General features: G+C 36.9%; 1 protein-coding gene across 1 annotated transcript; it reads right to left on the bottom strand.

Moving 5' to 3' along the window:
* Window positions 1-13,580: 13,580 nt before the first annotated feature.
* LOC107637721 (UPF0481 protein At3g47200-like) lies at window positions 13,581-15,161 on the bottom strand. Its single transcript, XM_016341078.3, has one exon. The coding sequence runs from the start codon at window positions 15,159-15,161 to the stop codon at window positions 13,581-13,583; it is 1,581 nt and encodes a 526-aa protein (XP_016196564.1).
* Between the last annotated feature and the right edge of the window lie 5,774 nt (window positions 15,162-20,935).

Here is a 20,935-nt window from a genome sequence, read left to right as displayed (position 1 = left end):
GATTTGTCAATGGGCTGTGTGAAAGGGTTTTGTTCAATTATTTGTCAGACTGGTGGAGTAGGAATTGTTGAAGGTGAAGGTCAGAACCTAAACGTGAGAGTTAAGATAAAGTGCGGACTTAAGGATCGTCGGTGGGTTAATAGGTGGGACCACCAGCAAAGACATTTCAATACTAAAATAAGTGTTCGTGCGATAAGACAATTACTTAGGATAATAGTGACGTACTTTAGGGGAGGGGTAGGTTCCTCTTCTTTATTCCATGTCCTCAGGTGGACTCCTCTATTTAGGCCCATTCATATGGAAGTTTCTGCCAGCTGTCCAGATTTTCATTAGGAGGATGCTGTCACGCGAGGGGCACTGTCGGTTAAGCGGGTCGTGGGTCCGCTAAGTAGACCCCCGGTTCTTATTAGACTAGGCCGGAATAGTGCCCCAATGCGTCAAGTTGTAAGACTTACGGCTGGCGCATTAACTTACTCATGTCTTCGTGTATGGTTTGCTTCCTCTAATCGCGATTTCGGCGATAGGGCTTACGCTTCTAGTGCCTTCTTCGTGCACGTGAGTTGCCCCCAGCTGTTACTTGAGACGTCGTCTCGATTCTCGTGTCCAAAGCATTTATTGCTCTTTAAGAATGATTTGAAAGTCAGCGGAAAGGTCAATTTTTGCCTTGACCTTCGCACTTCTTCCTTGACTGTTACCACCCCATTACTTTTATCTGCCCTTCATTTTTCATTTCCTTTTTGTAACTGCTACCATCATTACTGCCTCCATTTTCTTTACTGCCATCGTCGTTTGCGTCATTGTGTTCCTCTGCGATCATCCTCTCTGTCCTTTCTCGTGGTTTCATCCTTCTCCTGTATTTGCCGCTATTTGCTTCTTGCAATCTCCTACATTCATCTTTACTGATAAGTGGCTACTTCTTTGCATTATTTTGCTTTACTTTTCAACATTATCATGCTAGTTTCTTGTTGTTGTTACCTTTTGGACCAAACTGGCTTTGTTAGATAGTTTCCAGGGGTGCCATAGGTTTCCCTTTTGCGGGTTAGACTAAAATGGTTTAGTGTAAGATGAACTTGGTTTAAGTATAGAATAACTTTGCTTTGGCTTAGAATCTTCTCCCGACCTCTCAATTTGAGAGGTTCCCCCGCTGTAGGTATAACGCAATAATCCCCTGTGAATTGGTACACTATGTTTGGTGTACTATCGATGTCACAAGCATGTCCTCCAGGGTAACCGCGGAGGAATTACAAGAGCTCCGTGATTCAGGAGCATTGTGTGGTGGCGCCGAGGAGGCGAATTACAAGGTCTTAGTGCCGGGCCCTCGGGATGTTTGTTAGCTAAACCTTGAAGATCCTCGTATCCCAGACTAGATGTGGGTGTATAAACCCTTGTTCACTACATTGGGTGTTCGGCTTCCCTTCTCCCCTTTTATCATGGTCCTTTTGAACAGATGTGAGGTCGCTCCTTCGCAACTCCATCCAAATAGTTGGGTTGCCATCTGTTGTTTCGAGATGCTTTGTGAATACTTGAACCTCCCGGCCAGTGTGGAGGTTTTTCTCTATTTCTTCCTCCTTACAAATCCTTTTCGGGAGGGTAAACATAAAAAGGAATACTTATCTTTCCGAGCCATACAGAACCGGAGGATCTCAGATCTCTTCGAAGATTCCTTCTATGAATTTAAAGAAACTTTATTCAAGGTGAGACAAGCTCGAGGTCGTCACCCCTTCTGGCTCACCTTTGAAGGAGAAAGGCGCATCTCAACCTACTGGAGCTTTGGTGCCGGCTTTAACTATATAATTAAGGTCACATATGATGGCATAGGTCGGCAGAACCAACAAATTGCCGATGTCTTACTGGCGATCTTTGCTTCTCACAACCTTAACCCTTACCTCCTAATGGGTGATCGGGAAGCCCGTCGAGAATGTGTAGGTAAATTCATGCTTCCTACTATTGTTCTTCCATTTTCCTTATTTGTATACTGATGCTTTATTACCAACTTCGTAACTTGATTTTCTTTTTCTTTTGAAGTTGGAATGGCTATTGGGAATACCTTGATTAGCTGTTTGATGACTCACTTCTTCCCTAGGGATGAAGACAACTCCGATTCCTCCACTCCTCAAGTCGAGGTCCCTTAAGCCGATGAGCCGGAGGTTCAGTCTCAGCCTCCACCTGGGCCACCTCCTGGGCACAATGCTGGTGGTAAGGTCGACCATGGCCAACCAGCGGGGGTTGCTCAGTCTTCGGGTGCTCAAGTTGAGGAGCCCAAAGTGATCGTGATTTCTAACCCAAAGAAAAGAAAATCCAGCTCCATCTCGGGTCAGGTGCTCTGCGTGATAGAGAAGAACTTCGACGCGGGTTTCTTTATTGATTCTTAGCTGCTTCCAGGCATTGAAAATTTCTTCCGGGATGAAGATTTGGCCGTCCAAGCTAGGTGGACGAATAGGAGCCTTCTTCGAGCTGCTGCCATCGCGAGGAAGGTGGAGCCGGTCCTTGCCCAATGCCAAGTATTAGATGGAAATCTCAGTGTGAAATTATCAAGTTAAAGGCTGAAGGAGATTCCTCGGAGGCCAAACTAGGTGAAGCCGAGAAGAAAATGAAGGAGGCAAGTGACGAGATCGAACGTCTTATTGATTGGGATCTTTCTCTTTCCAAATAGCGCAACACTGCTCAAGGTTGGGCCGAAATGGCCGAGAGTAATGTGAAGAAACTAGAAAAGGAGCTGGAGGAGGTCGTGAGATCGGCAAACGCGGTTCGCCTTGAGGCCGCAAATATAAATAAGAAGAACAAAGAGATTATCAAAGATGCCTGGGACGCAATAGCTGCTACTGAAGAGGCGGTCAAAGTAGGGATGGCAACGGGTCCCATGGGGGCGAGGACATGCCCCCCACCCCCCGCCCCGTGACCCCAAAAAGCCCTCCGTCCCCGCCCCGTATCCGTGACGGGTGGCGGATACCCGATATCCGCCGGATATCCATTCCCCGCGGATCTTCCTTTAAAAAAAATTAAAAAATTCAAAGAACTCAAATTTCAGAAACAATGTACATTAACAATACATCATTCATAACAATGAAGATTAACAATTTTGATTTCAGAACAATTTCAAAGAACCCAGATCTGTACAATGCATATTTTATAACAATGAAGATTAACAATACAGATTTCAGAACAATTTAAAAAATGCCAGATCTATATAATATAGATTTTATAACAATGCAAATTAACATTAAATTTCAAACAAAAAAAATTAAAACACACAGATTTGTAGATGACGAGGTAGTTGCAATCAGCAGCAGCGAGAAGCAAACCCAGAAACGGAATAGATGGCGACAAAATCGGTGATGCGCAGACGGCGTTGCGCAGATGGCGACATGCAAATCTGTGGTGGAGACAGAGACGGGCATATCTGTGGCGCTGATGATATCTGATGTGGAGGAGGAAGGATGGCGGGCGAGGAGGAGCTCTGTTGAGAAAAGGGAGAAAAGGAAGACAGAACTTGATGAGAAAAGGGGAAAAAGGAAGGGGGAAGGTGAGGCAACCTCGCCAAAGGGGGAAAAGCTCGCGGCGAGTCTGGGAAGTGAGCAACGGAGGTGGCGGCAGTGGTGAGGAGAGGATCTGAGAGACTGAGACTGAGGCTCGGGCAGAGAGACTGAGAGAGTGAGTGAAATGGGAAATGAGAATAGGGTATTAGGGTTTGTGAAAATATATATATATATATATATATACTGGGATATTTTGGTAAATTGATATAGATGAGTATTAAACGGGTATCCACGGGATGGGTATCTCTACCTCCGCCCCCGCCCCGTTTATTAAATGGATATCCGTTCCCCGCCCCCGCGGGAAAAAATTGGCCCCCAAATCCGTTCCCCGGCGGATAAATCTCCGCGGATACCCGCCCTGCCGGGGAAAACTGCCATCCCTAGGTCAAAGACCAAGTCTCGCTACTTGCCCCTAACTTCGACACCTCGACTGTTGGTGCTTTCAAAATAATCCAGGACGATAAGATCGTTGACATACCAAGGAAGTGAAAACTTTGTATTAAAACTTGTAATGTTGAAATTTCTTTGTTGTTATTGGGCCGATGTGATGCCCTTTTGGACTTGTAATTTTCAACTATTTTGTTGTTGGGCCGGTGTGTTGCCCTTCTGAAGTCCCAATTTGTAGGCTTTTCCTGCTTAAAACTTGGTTTATTTTTATGTATTATATTGGTCATTTATTTGCATATCGTTTGTTTATTTGGCCGTTCGGCCGTATCTTGATGGATATTTGTGTGTCTTTACGCAGGGGCTTCTGGGGTGATCAGTCCTAAAAAGTCGTAATCGTGACTTGGTAGAAGTTTCCAGACTAAATTTTAACACAAAATACTAGTAGTTTTCAAAAAATGGGCCTCATCAAAATCCTTTGCTACCGTTCCAAGATGACGGTAAGGGGAAAGAGTACCCCTTCTTTTATATATCATGATAGTACAAGTAGGCTTGCAAGATTAAAACAAGGTAAATAAAAATTAACACAAGATATGGAAAGAACACGAGAAAGAAAAGTAACCGAATCGAGACCGACAGTCAGCACGTGGTCGGTAGATCGTCTAAGACTTAGGAATAGAATCTTTTAAGGTTTGCCACATTCCAAGTCCTCAGTATCTCCTTTCCATATAGTCGCTCAAGCATGTATGTGCCTTTGTGTTGCACCTCTTTTACCCTGTAAGGTCATTCCCAGTTGGAGGAGAGCTTCCCTTCTCCTGGGGTCGGCAGACCGATGTTGTTACGTTGTAATACTAGGTCTCCCTCTTTGAATCTTTTGTTGAAAACCTTGCAGTTAACAGCGTAGTGCCAACCTTTGCTTTAGCACTGCTTCCAACAAATGGTCTATTGTTCTGGTTTCATCTACCAGGTCTTTTTTGGTCGCCTTATCATCTCCTCCCAATAGCAACCTTGGGCTGGGTTCTCCTATCTCAATGGGAATGACGGCGTCCACATCATTAGTGAGCCAGAAAGGCGTCTCCCTGGTAAAAGATTGCAGCGCTATCCTGTGGGATCATAGGAATGAGGTAAACTCGTCTAGCCACGAGCCTTTCCTTTGATCCAAACGCTTCTTCAGTTCCTGCAGAATGACTTTGTTTGCTGCCTCTGCTTGCCCGTTACTCTGAGGGTGCTCCACAGAGAAGAACTTTTACTTGATGCCAAGGCCTAATAGGAACTCCCCAAACTTCTTATCTGAGAATTGTGTTCCACTATCCGATATGATGACCTCAGGAATTCCAAACCTTGCGACCACCTGCCTCCACAAGAAGTTTTGGCAATTCGCGGATGATATACTTGCCAAAAGTTCTACTTCTACCCATTTGGTATAATAGTCAATGGCCACAATTAGGTATTTGACTTGTCCTGGGGCCGTCGAAAATGGACCCAGCAGATCGACTCCCCACTGGGCAAAAGGTCGAGAGGCCATGATGGAGCTCAACTCCTGCGCCGGTGCCTTATGAAAGTTTGCATTTTCTTGGCATCTGAGGCACATTTTCACATATTCGTTGGCGTCGGTCATCATAGTAGTAACCGGCTCTGAGGAGCTTCCGGGCCGATGACTTCCCCCCGATATGGTGTCCACAACATACCTCGTGCACTTCTTTCAAGACATACTCCGTCTGTTCGGGCCGCAAACACTTTAACAGGGGTTAACTGAGTCCTTTCTTGTATAATTGACTTTGCACTACCGCATATTTGGCAGCCTCTCTTCTTATGACCTTAGCTTCTTCCTTGTTGCCCAACAGCATGCCTTCCTTAAGGAACTACTGGATCGGGTCAATCCAGGAAGGAGATTCTTCCTAGCTCTTGGCCAAACACAAGGCCACCGACGGCTCCTTTACTAAGCCTTGGATGAGAGATTGGTATCCTGTTCTGGGCTTGGTGCTAGCCAACTTTGACAAGAGGTTTGCTCTAACATTCCTTTTCTTGGATACATCCTGGACAATTACCTCCTCGAAGTTATTGCATAGTTGTTTGGTTTTTTCCAAGTATTTTTGTAGTAGTGAATCCCGAGCTTGGTACGTCCCGTTTACCTGGGCCGTCATGACCTGGGAAGCACTATTGACTTCGATCTTTGTTATACCAACCTCTTTCGCTAGTATCAAACCTCCAATCATGGCTTCATACTTTGCCTGATTATTGGAGAGCGAAAACTCGAACTTGATAGATTGCTCGTAAGTCACTCCCTCCGAGCTTTCTAATATGATCCCTGCCCCGCCGAATGCTTGGTTGGATGCTCCGTCAACATGGAGCTTCCACTGTGTGCTCGGGGGGTTCTCCCACCACTTCTACCAAGAAATCGACCATTGCCTGGGCTTTAATGGTATGAGGGGTTCATATTGAATGTTGTACTGAGATAGCTCTGTTGCTCATGCCATCATTTGCCCGGCTAGGTTGAGTTTTTGCAAGATTTGCTTGATTGCTTAGTCGGTTCTCACCCTGATCGGATGCCCTTGAAAATAATACCTTAACCTTCGAGAGGAAACCAACAAAGCAAAAGCCACCTTTTTTAGCCTCGTGTACCTCAGCTCTGCCCCTTGGAGTACCTTGCTTATGAAGTAGATGGGTTGTTGTTGCTTGCCTTCTTCTCGCATTAAAGGGCCTCCTCTATCACAACCAGGTAGAGGTATAAGGACTCCTCTTCCCTTGGCTTCCCGAGGACAGGTGGTTCCGACAGAATTCTTTTAAAATGGTTAAAAGTCTCGTCGCAGGACGGGCTCCATTCGAAGGCCATTCCCTTTCTCATTAAGTTGAAGAAATGTAGAGCTTTAGCCGCCGATGCGCCGAGGAAACGAGATAAGGTTGTCAACCCTCCTGCTAGTCTTTGCACATCCTTTACACACCCGAGAACTCGTCATGCACCGCATAGCTTTGCATTTCACTGGGTTTGCTTCTACTCCCCTCTGGGTGATCATGAATCCTAAGAACTTCCCTGCTTCCATGGAAAAAACACATTTTAAGGGGTTCAGTCACATGTTGTGTTTTCGAAGAGACTCGAAAATGACCTGCAAGTCGGCTACCAAGCAGCTCGGTTCGGCCATTTTAACTAGTATATCATCAACGTAGACTTCTATCGACCTGCCAATGTGGTCCTTAAAGACCTTATTCATCAACCTTTGGTAGGTTGCTCCCTCATTCTTCAGGCCGAACAACATAACTTTGTAACAATACGTCCCTCCTAGCGTTATGAACGCTGTGTTTTCCTCGTCAGGTTGGTGCATCAGGATCTAGTTGTATCTTGAGTAAGCATCCATGAAACTTAAAAACTTGTATCCCGCCGCTGCATCCAACAAGGCATCAATGTTTGGAAGGGGGAATGAGTCTTTTTGGAATGCCTTGTTAAGGTCCGAGTAATCCACACAAATTCTCCATTTTCCGTTTGCCATATTCACAAAAACCACATTTGATAACCATATGCTGAACAAAAATGTGTGTTATGTTTAAATATTTGTGTGCTATGATAAACTAGAATTTGTTTAATGATAGTGTGAGCTACGAAGCTATTAGCTTCAATTATTTATGTGCTGTAAAAATGAAGGGGTGTGTGTTGTTTCACTTTGTTTGATTTATACATGGGATATAGTATGGTGTAATAGAACTCAATAAAAGAATGTATACATAAATTTTGGTGTAGCAAAATTTGTATACTGTGCTTCAAAAATTTGTATGTTATAGTTCAAAAATTTGTGTACTATATGCAAAAGTTTTTGTGCTATATCAATAAGTTTGTGTTATGTTCTAATTTTTGTGTGTTGTACTTCAAAAATTTGTGTGCTATACTTCAAAATTTGTATGCTCTCCAACAAAAATTTGTGTGCTACAGAAAGTGTAGAAAGACTTGTACATATAGTACAAGCTCTTTGAATTGTGCGCTAGTGGAGCACTGGAGTGTGTATCACGCGTTTCTTTTTTAGAGTGGTTTTTATTATAGTTTGGCCAACTTAGTTAGATTTAATAGCCCAACTATACATTCAAGCATTTTTGTATCCAAGTCCAACCAAGCAGGCCCAAATTAAAAAAAACCACTTTTATTACACCAGTTTGTACACACGCGCGTTTCAATAACGCTTCTTCATCTTCGTCGTCTTTGCGTTCTTTCTTCTTTGTGTTCTTCCTTCTTCTTCGCTTTTCTCCTTCTTCGTCTTCATATTCCTTCTTCTTCTTCTTCCTTCTTCTTCTTGTTCTCCTTCCTCCTTCTTCTTCTTCGAATTCCTTCTTCTTTGCGTGTTTTCTCTCAATTGTCATTCTTTTATTGTTGCTGTTGTTGCTGCATTTTTTTCTCCTTTTAATTGAGGTTCACTTGGATCCAAAAATAAATTTGATGTGTTTTTGTTGATGATTGAGTCTTTTTTACTGTTTGTTCAAAATTAAACTAATTTCGGTTTATTTGTGAATTAATTGAGGTTCACTTGATGCTGCTGATAAGTATTGACCAAATTTTTTATTTTTAAGTAATTTTGGTTCATTTCTTAGTTTAATTGAGGTTCATTTGGATCCAGAAATAAATTATATGTGTTTTGTTGATGATTGAGTCTTTTTGTCTGTTTGTTCAAAACTAAACTAATTTTAGTTCATTTGTGTATTAATAGAGGTTTAGTTGATGCTATTGTTAAGTTTTGACCAAGTTTTTTATTCCTTAAGTAATTTCGATTCATTTATTAGTTTATTTGAGGTTTATTTGGATCCAAAAATGAATTCGATATGTTTTTGTTTATGATTGAGTCTTTTTGACTGCTTGTTCAAAACTGAACTAATTAAATGGAATGGAGTGGAATCTAATGCCATTGAATAAAGTGATAATGAATAATTTTATTCTTTTTTGCTAAAAAATTTGGTCAATATTTATTAACAGCAGCAAGTGAACCTCAATTAGCACACAAATGAACCAAAATTAGTTCAGATTTGAACAAACAGTAAAAAAGACTCAATCACTAATAAAAATATATTGAATTCATTTTTGGATCCAAATGAACCTCAATTAAACTAAGAAATGAACCAAAATTACTTATGAAATAAAAAATTTAGTCAATACTTATCAGTAGCTTTAAGTGAACTTCAATTAACACACAAATGAACTGAAATAAACTAAGAAATGAATCAAAATTATTTAATTATGGCATCAGAGAAAATCAGAACCAATAAAGATGTTAGAAAAATGTTGGTGTTATTGGTGATGACGATAACAAAAGAGAAAGATAACGAAAAAGGAAAAGAAGAAGAAGAAGAAAACGCAACATCAAAGAAGAAAAAGAAGAAGAAATGTTGGTGTTATTCGTGATGACGATAACAAAAGAAAAAGATAACGAAAAATGAAAAGAAGAAGAAGAAGAAGAAAGCACAACATCAAAGAAGAAAAAGAAGAAGAAGAAATGTTGGTGTTATTAGTGATGACGATAACGAAAAAGGAAAAGAAAAAGAAGAAGACGCAACATTGGGGAAGAAGAAGAAGAAGAAGAACGAGGAGGAGGAGGAGGGAAGAAGAAGAACATGCGTGTAACGGAGAAGAAAACAGAGAAGGAGGTGCGTGATTTGAAAATTTATTATAACAACTTGGTTAAGTATTTTGGTTGGATGTAAAGATTTATTGTTTTCAATTTATGTGTTCTTGTTGTGAGGAAAGAAAATTTTAGGATGAAGAGCAAAAGAGTGTGATAAAAAAGATAGAGGAAGAGAGTAACAAACACAAGGATATTTTTGTTCGAGGATGATTTTAAAATAAAATTTAACGCTGAAGATAATTCTGAACAAAAAAAACTGTTAGAGACTATTTTAATTTTCAACTAAAATTATAGGGATTAAAATTGTACTTAAAATATAGTCTATAATTATTTAACAAAAATAATTAATACAATTATTTTTATATGAGTTTCAGATGCGTTAACAAGTAATCTTATAATTTTAGATATGTTAAAAAATAATTTATGCCAAAAAAATATAAACACAAATTTGAACGAATTTTAGATGTTCTTCAAAAGTATTTTCTATGTTATCTTATTATTTTAAATATATTAAAATATTATTTATGTTAAAAAATATAAACATAGATTTAAAAAAAGTTTAGAAGTGTGCTAAAATATTTTGTATACTGTTTTATTATTTTAAATATGTTATAAACACATATAAAATAATAAAAAATTTAACAAAATAGTCACAATGAAAAAAGTTTTCACTATCCTAATTTTTTAAATTTTAAAATTAAAAATAAAAACTAATTTTTAATTAATTAACTTCAAATTAACTGCATCCTAATTAGTTTTTTAGATTCTTCCTTAGTAAAATTATTAAAAGAGACTCAACTGATAGTGCTTTGATACACGTATTTTTAGAAACTAGAAAAAAAAAACATTGAAGTAGCATAAACTTGTTGAAATTCTCTTTTTGGTTCACGTTAACTAGAAAACAAAATTATAAGTTTATTATGAAAACTACGGTGATTCTATAAAAAATTAGTGAGATAAGTCTCAAAGTGGTTTCAGAAGTTGCACTTGAATTTTATAATAGTCTCTGAACTTAAAAGTTATCCATATTCGTCTCTGAAGTTACACTTTGAGACTCATATTCGTCTTTTCAGCACATTTCGTCCACCTGGCACCACAGGAAAGCTGATCTGAACTCCTCCGTGACACGCTGGCCAAGTAACAGCTAGCTGACGTGGATTAGTAAACTTTTATGGTGCAATTTGATCCCTAAATCAAAATTAAAAATTTTAATCTTTAAATTTAATCATCATTCTCTTCTCTACAATAATCCCTCTTTTCTCTACATGCATAGATCTTCATATCTCAAATTCACAAGATTTTTCTTTTTATTTATTTTTAGTTGAAGTATCTTATAACAATAACAACAACTAGAGTCATCTTAATAATCATTATGTGAATAAGTTTAACCGCTTTTATCCCTTTTTTCTGTAAGAAAGATTGTGAGATTATAACATAAAAAAAAGTTATGTGATATATATAATTAAAGAAATAAAGCAAAGTTTAGTTTCTAAAATTGTGAACGTTCATAAAAATTTATTGACTTTTAAAAATGATTAAATTGATTCCTAAATTCATAAATTGTGAATCTCAACTCATATCTAATGCTAATATAAAATGTTAAAATGTCAGCATGACATTTGCAAACAAAAAGATGATATGATCAATATTTTAATATGATCAAATTAGTGTTTAAATTAGTTAATTATATTTATTTTGCTTAATTAATTTTTTATTAATTAGAGACTAAAATAATAAATATTAAATTTGGTAAATTTTTGCTATTTTTTTGTTTCTCTAATATTACCCTTAATTAATTTGAAATACCTATTTAATTATAATAAAATCTTAGACACGTCATTTTAATGGAGATGTCATACGATTTGAAATGCCATAATATAACACTTTATATTAATACTATGTAAATAACAGTTAAATTAGGATGATGCGTGGTTATTTTAGAACAGGATTCGAAAGAAAATGTAATGTAGTATATAATAATAACGATGTAACTTTTTAATTCCATAAATACAAGAGATAGATTTTTGTAAAATCATATAAAAATATAAAATTAAATTTTATAAAACATTTTAATTAAACTAGAGTTAAATGAGTGCATAAAATGTTAACAAAGACATAGTGTGTGACTTTTAATTAACAAAATATATGCATGCTTTCAATGAAGTTGTAATTTGTAGTCTCTTTCAGATCCATATGGAGAAGAGAAGAGAAGAAAAAAAGAGAGGGGTTACTACTATAGAGAAGAGAATAATAATTAAATTTGGGTATTAAAATTTTTAATTTTGATTTAGGGACCAAATTGCACCATAAAAGTTTACTAATCCACGTCAGCTAGCCGTTACCTAGCCAGCATGTCACGAAAGAGTCTAGATCAGCTTTTCAGTAGTGCTAGGTGGACGGAATGTGCCGGAAGGACGAATCTGAGTCTCGGAGTGCAACTTCAGGGACGAATATGAGTAACTATTAAGTTTAGGGACTATTATGAGGCTCGAGTGCAACTTTAGGGACCACTTTGAGGCTTATCTCAAAATTAGTATATTAGGTAGCGTTTGTTTTTAGAGACACGACAGAACAGGACACTGAGACAAAAACAATAGGACGGAGACATTAAAAATTATGTTTTGTGTATCGTGTTTGGATACGATGGATAGGACACTATTGTAATGTCCAGTATTATGTTTGGATACACATGGACAAAACTAAAATATTATATAAAATGACTAAAATAGCCATGTGATTCCAAATTTTTTAGTATAAACTAATTTAATAAAGAATGAGAGTACGTAAGAGTACAGACAGTGAAAACTTAAAAAAAATATTTGAAGCAGTCAAAATTTTTAATAAAAAATTATATAATAGTATTTATATTAAAATAAAATTTATAAATATAATTATTTTCTTTTTAAATTTATTATTAATATGTAGGAATACATATGGTTAATATTAACAAAAAAAAATAAATCTCAGTTTGATTAATAAAAAATTTCGTTTAGGTTAATAAGCCAAATTAATTTTAAATACAAAATCAGTTTTAAAAAAAATTCAACTTTACATGAAAAAAATTATTTTTTGCACATAAAAATCTATTTTTATTTAGAAAACTAATTTTTTTATCTAAAATTTTATTTTTCTTTTCAAAAAATTGATTTTTCTTTAAATTATATAAAATCAATTACAACTTATAAATTATTTTTTAGCATTTTTAAATATCAATTTTACCTTTATAATATTTATCTTTCAAAAGTCTCAAGACTAATTATTTTTGTTATTATTTTTTATTACAAATCAAATAATATAATATAAAGTTAAAATAATGTTGAAGTAAGAATGATAAGAAAAAAAAATTATCCAGTCCAATAAAAATTTCTATAAAAAGGTGAGAGTACCCGAGAAAAAAAGAGAAAGAAGGAGAATGTAGAGATAGAAAAAGAGTATGGAAAAAAAAAAGTACTTTCTGAGAACGATGCAAAATTGAAAAAATAAGAAGGGGTAACAGTGGAATAATAAAAAATAGCACCATGGACAAAAAAAAATTTCATAAAAACAGTCCGTGTCCCTCTTCTAAATCCCGTGTCCATCATTGTCCTTCGTAGAAGAGTGGACACAAAAATATAAAAAACTGTCCCGGAGACAATATGTTCAGTGTCCATGTCTCTGCTTCCAAACACTTTTTAAAGATATGCTGTCCATGTCTCTGTGTCCTGTCTTCGAAAACAAACGCTACCTTAGAGATCGTGACCACTTTTATAGTGTAAGTATAATAATTATAAAATTTAAATTAAATAAAAATAATAATGATTCTTTAAAAATAAAAAATATGCTTAATTACAAAATAAAATAATAAAATGCTAGATTTAAAAGTTGAGTAAAGAATGATATTTAAAGTAAAAATTTTGTTTTTCAATAACCTACATGTCCCATTTTCTAGAGAAAATAAAATCTATTTCTCAATCAGTGATGAAGACTAAAGAGCAACTCTACTCATCAACGCAATGACGAACCTCAACTTATTGTTTGATTGATATGATGATATGAAAAACAAAATTCCTTCAAACAAGAAATCTTATTCAGTGATACACACTTCCATACACATATTTAGAATTTTCCTGCGCATATCTCCACAATTGTTAGAACCAGCGGCTCCTTTATAAGGTTCCGCTGCAGAGACCATGGATTTTGGAACACCCTTGAGAGGAGTAATAATCAATGCTTCTAAGAGTAGTGACCCAAACCTGTAATTCCCCCAATCTTTTATCGTATCTTTAAACCCATACACAGTCTGAATCATAGTAAAGTAAAGTGCCAAAATCGCACCAATTGTTGAAATTCCCACACCCCATCCACTAAGGTAGTTATGCACCAACCAAGCCCTCATTCTTGCATATTTGTTACCGCAATATTTGTTTGCTGCATTCACCACTTCGTAAAGGTACGACTCCTTCTTGTCAAGAACCATTTCTTTTGAAATGTTGTTGATCAATTGCGCAACCTCTTTATCGCACCCTAAGGAATGGTGAAGCACACCCTTGTAATGGAGAAGAGCTACATCTTCTGCTGAGTTTATGAGTCCGTTGAAGAAAAACAAGTAGGTCGTTACATCCGGTTTGATTCCTTTGTGACACTTCTCGAATGCAGCGATGTTGCGAAGCACGGTTCCTCTGTGATCATTCATGTATAAAGGAGGGATAGTGAGTTCTCTAGTTAGCAGCCATGGTCTCTTCTTGAAGGTTATATTCAAAAGCCTCCGGTTTGGATTCTTATCCGCTTTGATCTTCACTCCGGCCTCGGATAACTCGGTTGCAGGGCGAATCATGTAACGCTGATCCTCTGCCTCCACTTCTACTTTGAGTTCGCGCCGCTTAACGATGGCATAACGAAGAAGATGAAGAAAGTGATCAACCTCTAACTCGTCAAGCTTCTCGCAAGGCGGAATGGTTTCCGAGCCAGCCTGGAGCAGAGGGTAAAAGAATTCAAGACTGAGATACTTGAGACTTTTTCTTGGTTGCTTTTGTTGTTGGCGCGAAACAGAATTAGTGTTTGTTAAATCGAACAATTCGTTCAAAACAAAGAACGGGATTTGGTTTTCAAGCATTATCAAATCGCGGCGAATGACTGGCAGCATCCACCTGCTGCTTAGATAACTTGTTTGTAGAATTCCATCTTGTTGCGATAAGTCCCTCAAGAGCTGAATGACGAAGGATCCATCAATCAGCATCATCTTAAGGAACTCGTCGCTTTCGAGAGCGATTTCTTCCTTGTAACAACTCCTCACTTTGTCTTCTATCCCCTCCAGGGTCTCAAAAGCCTTGTCTAGTTTGGATGCATTGGCGCCATTCGGATCGAAGAGGCGGCGATAGAGATTCTTCTTGAGAATCTCCATTTTCTGGAGGCGAGGTGCTCCTCTGTGGCATGGACCAATGGAAACAATGCTGGGCGTGTAGGCTTTTGGTTCAACCTGGCGCATGTTCGTTGGGACTCTGTAGATGCAAACTTTGTCACTCTCTTCGGTTCTTAGACGCTTTGTATCATTTTGTAACTCTTCCTTCATAAAATCCCTCCATTTTGAGATTCTTGCAGCAGTGGCATGAAATTTTCTTGTGGAGAATTTCTGAGAAGAAAATCTAGCGAGTTTAGTACACCACATTGTTGTAGATTGAACAACAATTAGCGGTGTTGCTTAATGCAGAGACCATGGGGTTCTTTTTACAGTTGCTGTGGTCAATTTTTTTAATTGAAGTAAACTCTATAGGTACATGAGCTAGGACTATTTAGTACTTTTTAGGTGGTTCTTTTTCTGTTAAAAGACAAATAATAATTAGGATGAGAGGACACAGGTCAGTGCGCTTTAATTTAGTTTAAAGGTAATTGGTGAATGTTTACAAGGTCAATGTTTTATATTAGTCAATTAACAATTTGGAATACTCTAATTGAATATAGTATGCACTTCATTGAAATTATTTTCTTCAGTTCTTCTCATGCTTAGTATTTTTTGTCGATTGAAGAACAATTAGCATGCAGTATTTAGTATTGCTTAATGCAGAGACCACGGGCGATTATACAGTTACTGCGGTCAATTTTTTTAATTCAAGTAAACTCTTAGATCCGTAATATTAAAGAAAATGGGTCTGCTACACATACAAGCAAAAAGGCCTTACAAGTGATACAAGTCCCCAGCCCACAAACCTTCCATACGCGCAGTGAATAACATTGAATGGAGCGTCATTTACACGCGCTCTACTCAAACGGTTGCACTTCGCATAAACCGCTCCTTAATGGCGCACTCTTCCACTTCTCAAAGTCATTCAAAGAAAACACAACCGTTCCATTTTCGAGCAACATTCAAAAGCGAAGATATACAACTCGTCGCTAAGATTCGAAAATTCCATCAACACAACATAGAACTCTCGATCGAGAATCTCCAGAAAAAACGAAGTTATAATACTGAAGGTACATTACGTTACTATTTTAGTCATCCTGTATATTTTTCACATTTCGAAATCGAAGAACTAGGTTTTACTGTTCTTCTACGTTGTTGTACGTTTTACTGTTCTTCTTGTTCTACGTCTCATTTTACAGTTTATAATGTTCTACTTGTTCTAGGTTTTATTGTTATTCTTGGTTCTATGTTACACTGTTCTTCGTAGTTCTTCTAGGTATCACTGTTCTTGTTATTCTAGTTCTATTGGTAACTGATTTTTGGGGGTATATTCCGTAGTTTGGTGGGTGTATATGGAGTAATTTGTTGGGTGTATATGGCATAAATTGTTGGGTGTATATTTTTGAACTGATATATTGTAATAGTCAGCAGTTGCAACTGTTCTTATATTTGCTTGTCCATGGGTGTATATTGCTTGACCTTGTAATGTTGCTTGACCTTGTAAATTAATGCATGTTTGAGTGATATCTGACTGATATCTATGGGTGTATCTGACTCATGTCTATGGGTGTATTTTTCATTTCAGAAAAAATGGCAGCGAGAAACCAAGATGGGAAAAATGTAAGAATAAATATTTGTCTTAGATGAAATCAGTTTTATATAATAGAAATATATCTGACTATAATTTTGCTTTGTTTACAGCAAACCAAAGACCTTAAGTGTGCAACACATATGTTAAATGAGAAATTCAGAAACATGAGTGAGGAGAAGAAAACGATTGTGAGGGATTTGGGATTCGGTGGCTTGATGCACATCCCGCCACTAAGAGTGCATCACCAACTATTAAGGGAGTTGGCTAACAACTTCAAATTAGGGGAGAACAGACTGAAAACCGGATACGATTCTTTTAAAATAAGACAAAAAATAATAGGTGATGCGCTTGGCATCAACGCATCAGGTAATTCGCTAAAAATTATAGGTGTATATTAAATGATGCTTGGGTGTATTTAAATTGATACTTGGGTGTATTTGAACTGATTTTCATACTATGTTTTTTTCCTTTTTGTAGGAGATCTATTTCCTCAGAAAGTCAATTATAAGAAACTTTCTGAGGATGATAAAGAAATTTTTAGAAGATTCCAGGGTAAGACCCTCAAAAGTCTTACAGATGAGATGATGGATATTGGCGTTGGTAACGAACATGATCGCCTAATGTTCAAGAGGATTTTCATCCTCTATATACAAATGGCATTCTTTTTACCAACGACAATAAACAAAATCTCACCCGTGCATCTGACCCCAATTTTTGATATGGACACCATAACAGAGCGAAACTGGGGAGGGCATGTTTTGAGTTTTATCATCAAGGGCATAACTGATTACAAGAAGGAAAAGAAAAAGGCAATTGATGGGTACCTCTTTGCCTTGATGATAATTTACTTTCATCTTTCTAAAAATAAAGACAAGAAAAGGGTAGAAAGACCTCCAAAACCATGGATTGCCAACTGGAGTAAGGAGCAGTTGGTCGAAAGAATGAGGGCGGAAATAGAGGAAAATATGGTAAGTGATCATAATATGTTGGGTATATTTTATTTACATGAATGCTGCTAACTAAAATTTCTAATGTTTCAGGGGATTGTAAAAATGGCGGAAACAAGAGAAAAAATAAAAAAAATAGAGAGAAAAGAAAAAAAACAAGAAATAAAAAAAACAAAAAAAGGAAGGCAAGTTCAACATCGTCTTCGGAGACAGAAACAACTTATAGTGACAGTTCTACCTTTGAGTCTGAGACTCAAGAAGACTCAGAGGATTCACCAAGAAAAGAATCCAGCAAAAAAGGAAAAAAGTAAGTACCATACTTAGGTGTATTTTCTTTATAAAGTTGGGTGTATTTTATTTATTAAGTTGGGTGTATGTTGTTTATCTAGTTGGGTTTATTTTGTTTATTAAGTTGGGTGTATTTTGTTTATTATGTTGGGTGTATCTTGTGCATTTATTTGGGTGTATTTTATATCTTTAGTATGTTTTAAATAGTGATTGTTTGCGTTCCAGAATGGACTCCAAAAAAAGAAAGAAGAGTCAAGAGGATTCTGATTCCGAATCCGAATCAACTGATGAGTAATGTTCTGAAATTATTACTCCTTTCTTTTGGTTTTATTATCAAGATTTTATGTATTAAAAGAGTCTCTTATTAACTTATAGAAGCGAAGAATCATCACCGGTGAAGAAGCAAAAAAAAAAAAAAAGAAAGAAAAAGACACAGAGAACACCAAAAAAGTAAGCACTTCTTTGGATAGTATTTTGTGATAAAATTAATTTTTTATTTCTGATTCATACTTCTTTTTTCCACCCAGAACACAATCCAAAAAGAAAAAGGTTGTTGTTGAGCATTCATCTCCTGAACAAGATCAATCCTATCATGGGTACAGTACTTTGTAAGCTATATTACTGTCTATCATCATGATTATATTTGTTAACATGTTCTTTTATAATATACTAACAGATCTGAAATAGGAAGTGAAGATCTAGATGAATTGTTAATGGAAAACAATGAAAATTCTGCTGCACATGGGTATGTCTTGTTAGGGTGTATATTTCATATTTTAGGGTGTTTTCTTTACTAATAATTGTTTCTTGTTTCGCAGGGAGAAGGAAGCTAACCTGCGATCGACGGAAGGTCACTATGTCTCCTCTGAAACGTAAGAAGCTTTATTTGATAAAATCTTGTTATCATGATTTAACTGTATGATATTTTTTCTGAATAACATGAACTATGTTTAGAATACCGGACGTAAACTTGGGAAGTGATGATCCTTCCTCTCAAGGACACACAGAACAAAGTAGCGTAAACAGACCGGCAGAGAGCATGTAATTTCTCTTTCAAATAACCGTTACTTTTGTTCTTTTATTACCTTCTACTTCTAATTCTGTATATATTTTTTTTAGAAAAAAAAGTCCTTTATTATTTTATTCGAGAAAAAAAAAAGGCAAGAAAAAAAGCAAAAACTGCAAGTATGTAAGTTCTCAAAAAACAAAGCCTGTCTTTCTTTTGAATTGTTCGGGTGTATTTTTGACTTTCTTTGGGTGTATTTAAGGTTGAGTCTGGTTAAAGAGTCAGCAAGTGAGCCGGCTGATTCGAATATGATGGTTGTGAGGGAAGAGACACCGTTTGAAGGTCTTGCAATGTGAGTTTTTCAAGAATATTTCAACCTTATAACCTTTTTATTTTCAAAGCCATTGTTAACCTTTCATTTTTCTTCTTGTTTAGAGTTCCAATTCAAGTTTGTCTACCAGTGTCCCAAACAACCACTGTGCCAGAATTTCAAGAAACACATGAGACAGAATATGAACCAACCCCTCTGCTACAAATTGAAGGACCTACAAAAACGTAAGAAATAGTATTGGGTGTATATTTTATTAGAGTATGGGTGTATATTGGGTTACAGTTTAGGTGTATATTGCCCCTGAATAGTTTTTTTTTGTCATGATTAATTTTATGTGCTGTGCAGCACTCCTGAACCCCCCCCAACAACTTGAAGAAAGCACACCCACACTTCCCCCAGCTCTATCTAAAATGTAAGTTCGTTAGAGTAAAATCAATGTATGGGTGTATATTGGGTTACAGTTTAGGTGTATATTGGGTTACAGTTTGGGTGTATATTGCCCCTGAATAGTTTTTTTTATGTCATGATTAATTTTATGTGCCGTGCAGCACTCCTGAATTCCCCTCCCCCAACAACTTGAAGAAAGCACACCCACACTTCCCCCAGCTCCATCTAAAATGTAAGTTCATCAGAATAAAATCAATGTTTTGGTTATCGTCTGTATATTCTTATTGTTATAATATGTTATACATGATCACGCAGTAATCCAGCCCCAGAAGACGCTGCTGCGTCGATGATGATGGCATGGACAGCATCGTACGTTCCTGAAACAGATCCAATGCCATCATTCAGCCTTGGCTTCACTGATTCCAGCCAAGAAGAAACAACAACGCAGGAGGGAGCATCAACGCAAGATGAACACAGTGCAAAAACTCCAGAAACCCCAAAACTGCTGGAACAGTTAGAGGATCTGGTACATAAAATTGCAAGTGGTGGGGTGACAAAAAAAGAAAAAAGTTCGCCGATTCCAAAGGAGAGTGGGGCAGAGAGTTTCGAGAAGTTTGAAACTCCTGTCAGGCCGAATTTAAATACTACTGACATGAAACAGAAATGCTACCACTGGGCTATACGAGTGAAGACCTACGCAAATGGGCTAACTGATGAGTTTGACAACGTCTGCAGACTCCAAGCCCAAGATAGATACACTATGTCAAAATTCCACCTTGCATCACTCGCGCCTAAATCGCATATAGAAGCTGAGGTAATATTACAACAACATTAATGTTTTTATCACCAAAATTAACTACAATCCTGGTTGATGTAAAATTGATTTCGGCATATTTTTCTAGATTGTCACTGCCATATGCTTCATCGTAAACCAACAAAATATTCAAAAGTTTCAAGAAGAAGTATACTGTCTCCCTCCTGATATTGTGGTAAGGGTTGCTTCAACGATTTTTGGGTGTATTTTTTTCATACCTTCGGGTGTATTCTTTTTCTTATATTGGGTGTATTCTGTTTATTTATTTGGGTGTATTTTCTATGTTCAATTGGGTGTCAGTTGTTTATTCGTTTGGGTGTATTTTTTGTATTCAATTGGTTGTTCTCAATTTTTGTAAAACATGGCCCTTGCAAATCATCCAGACGGCGTATTCTTACAGCCTAAAAACAATAAGCCTTTCAGGGTGGAAGACTACCCAATGTTCATATCCTTCTTGGACCTTCAAAAATTAAAATCGCATCGTTATGTGAGTTTTCATTTCTAAAACTACTTATTACCATTTTTTACTTATGTGCCAAATAAACTAAAACAATGTTCAATCTGAACATATTTCAGATATTTGCACCTGTTTGCCATTCATATCATTGGTGGTTATGGATCGCTGATACAAGAAAGAGGAAATTTTATATAGTCGACCCATTACACAACAAATCTCC

The sequence above is a fragment of the Arachis ipaensis genome, chromosome B4 (assembly GCF_059453495.1).
Source record: "Arachis ipaensis isolate K30076 ecotype BB chromosome B4, ASM5945349v1, whole genome shotgun sequence".
Classification (NCBI taxonomy): Eukaryota; Viridiplantae; Streptophyta; class Magnoliopsida; order Fabales; family Fabaceae; genus Arachis; species Arachis ipaensis.
Note: the sequence above shows the minus strand (reverse complement) of the source record. Positions and strands in the feature narration are given on the sequence as shown.

Bases quoted from the DNA above. Each gene is read 5' to 3' on its own strand.
- LOC107637721 (XM_016341078.3), bottom strand. From the start codon at position 15,161: ATGTGGTGTACTAAACTCGCTAGATTTTCTTCTCAGAAATTCTCCACA.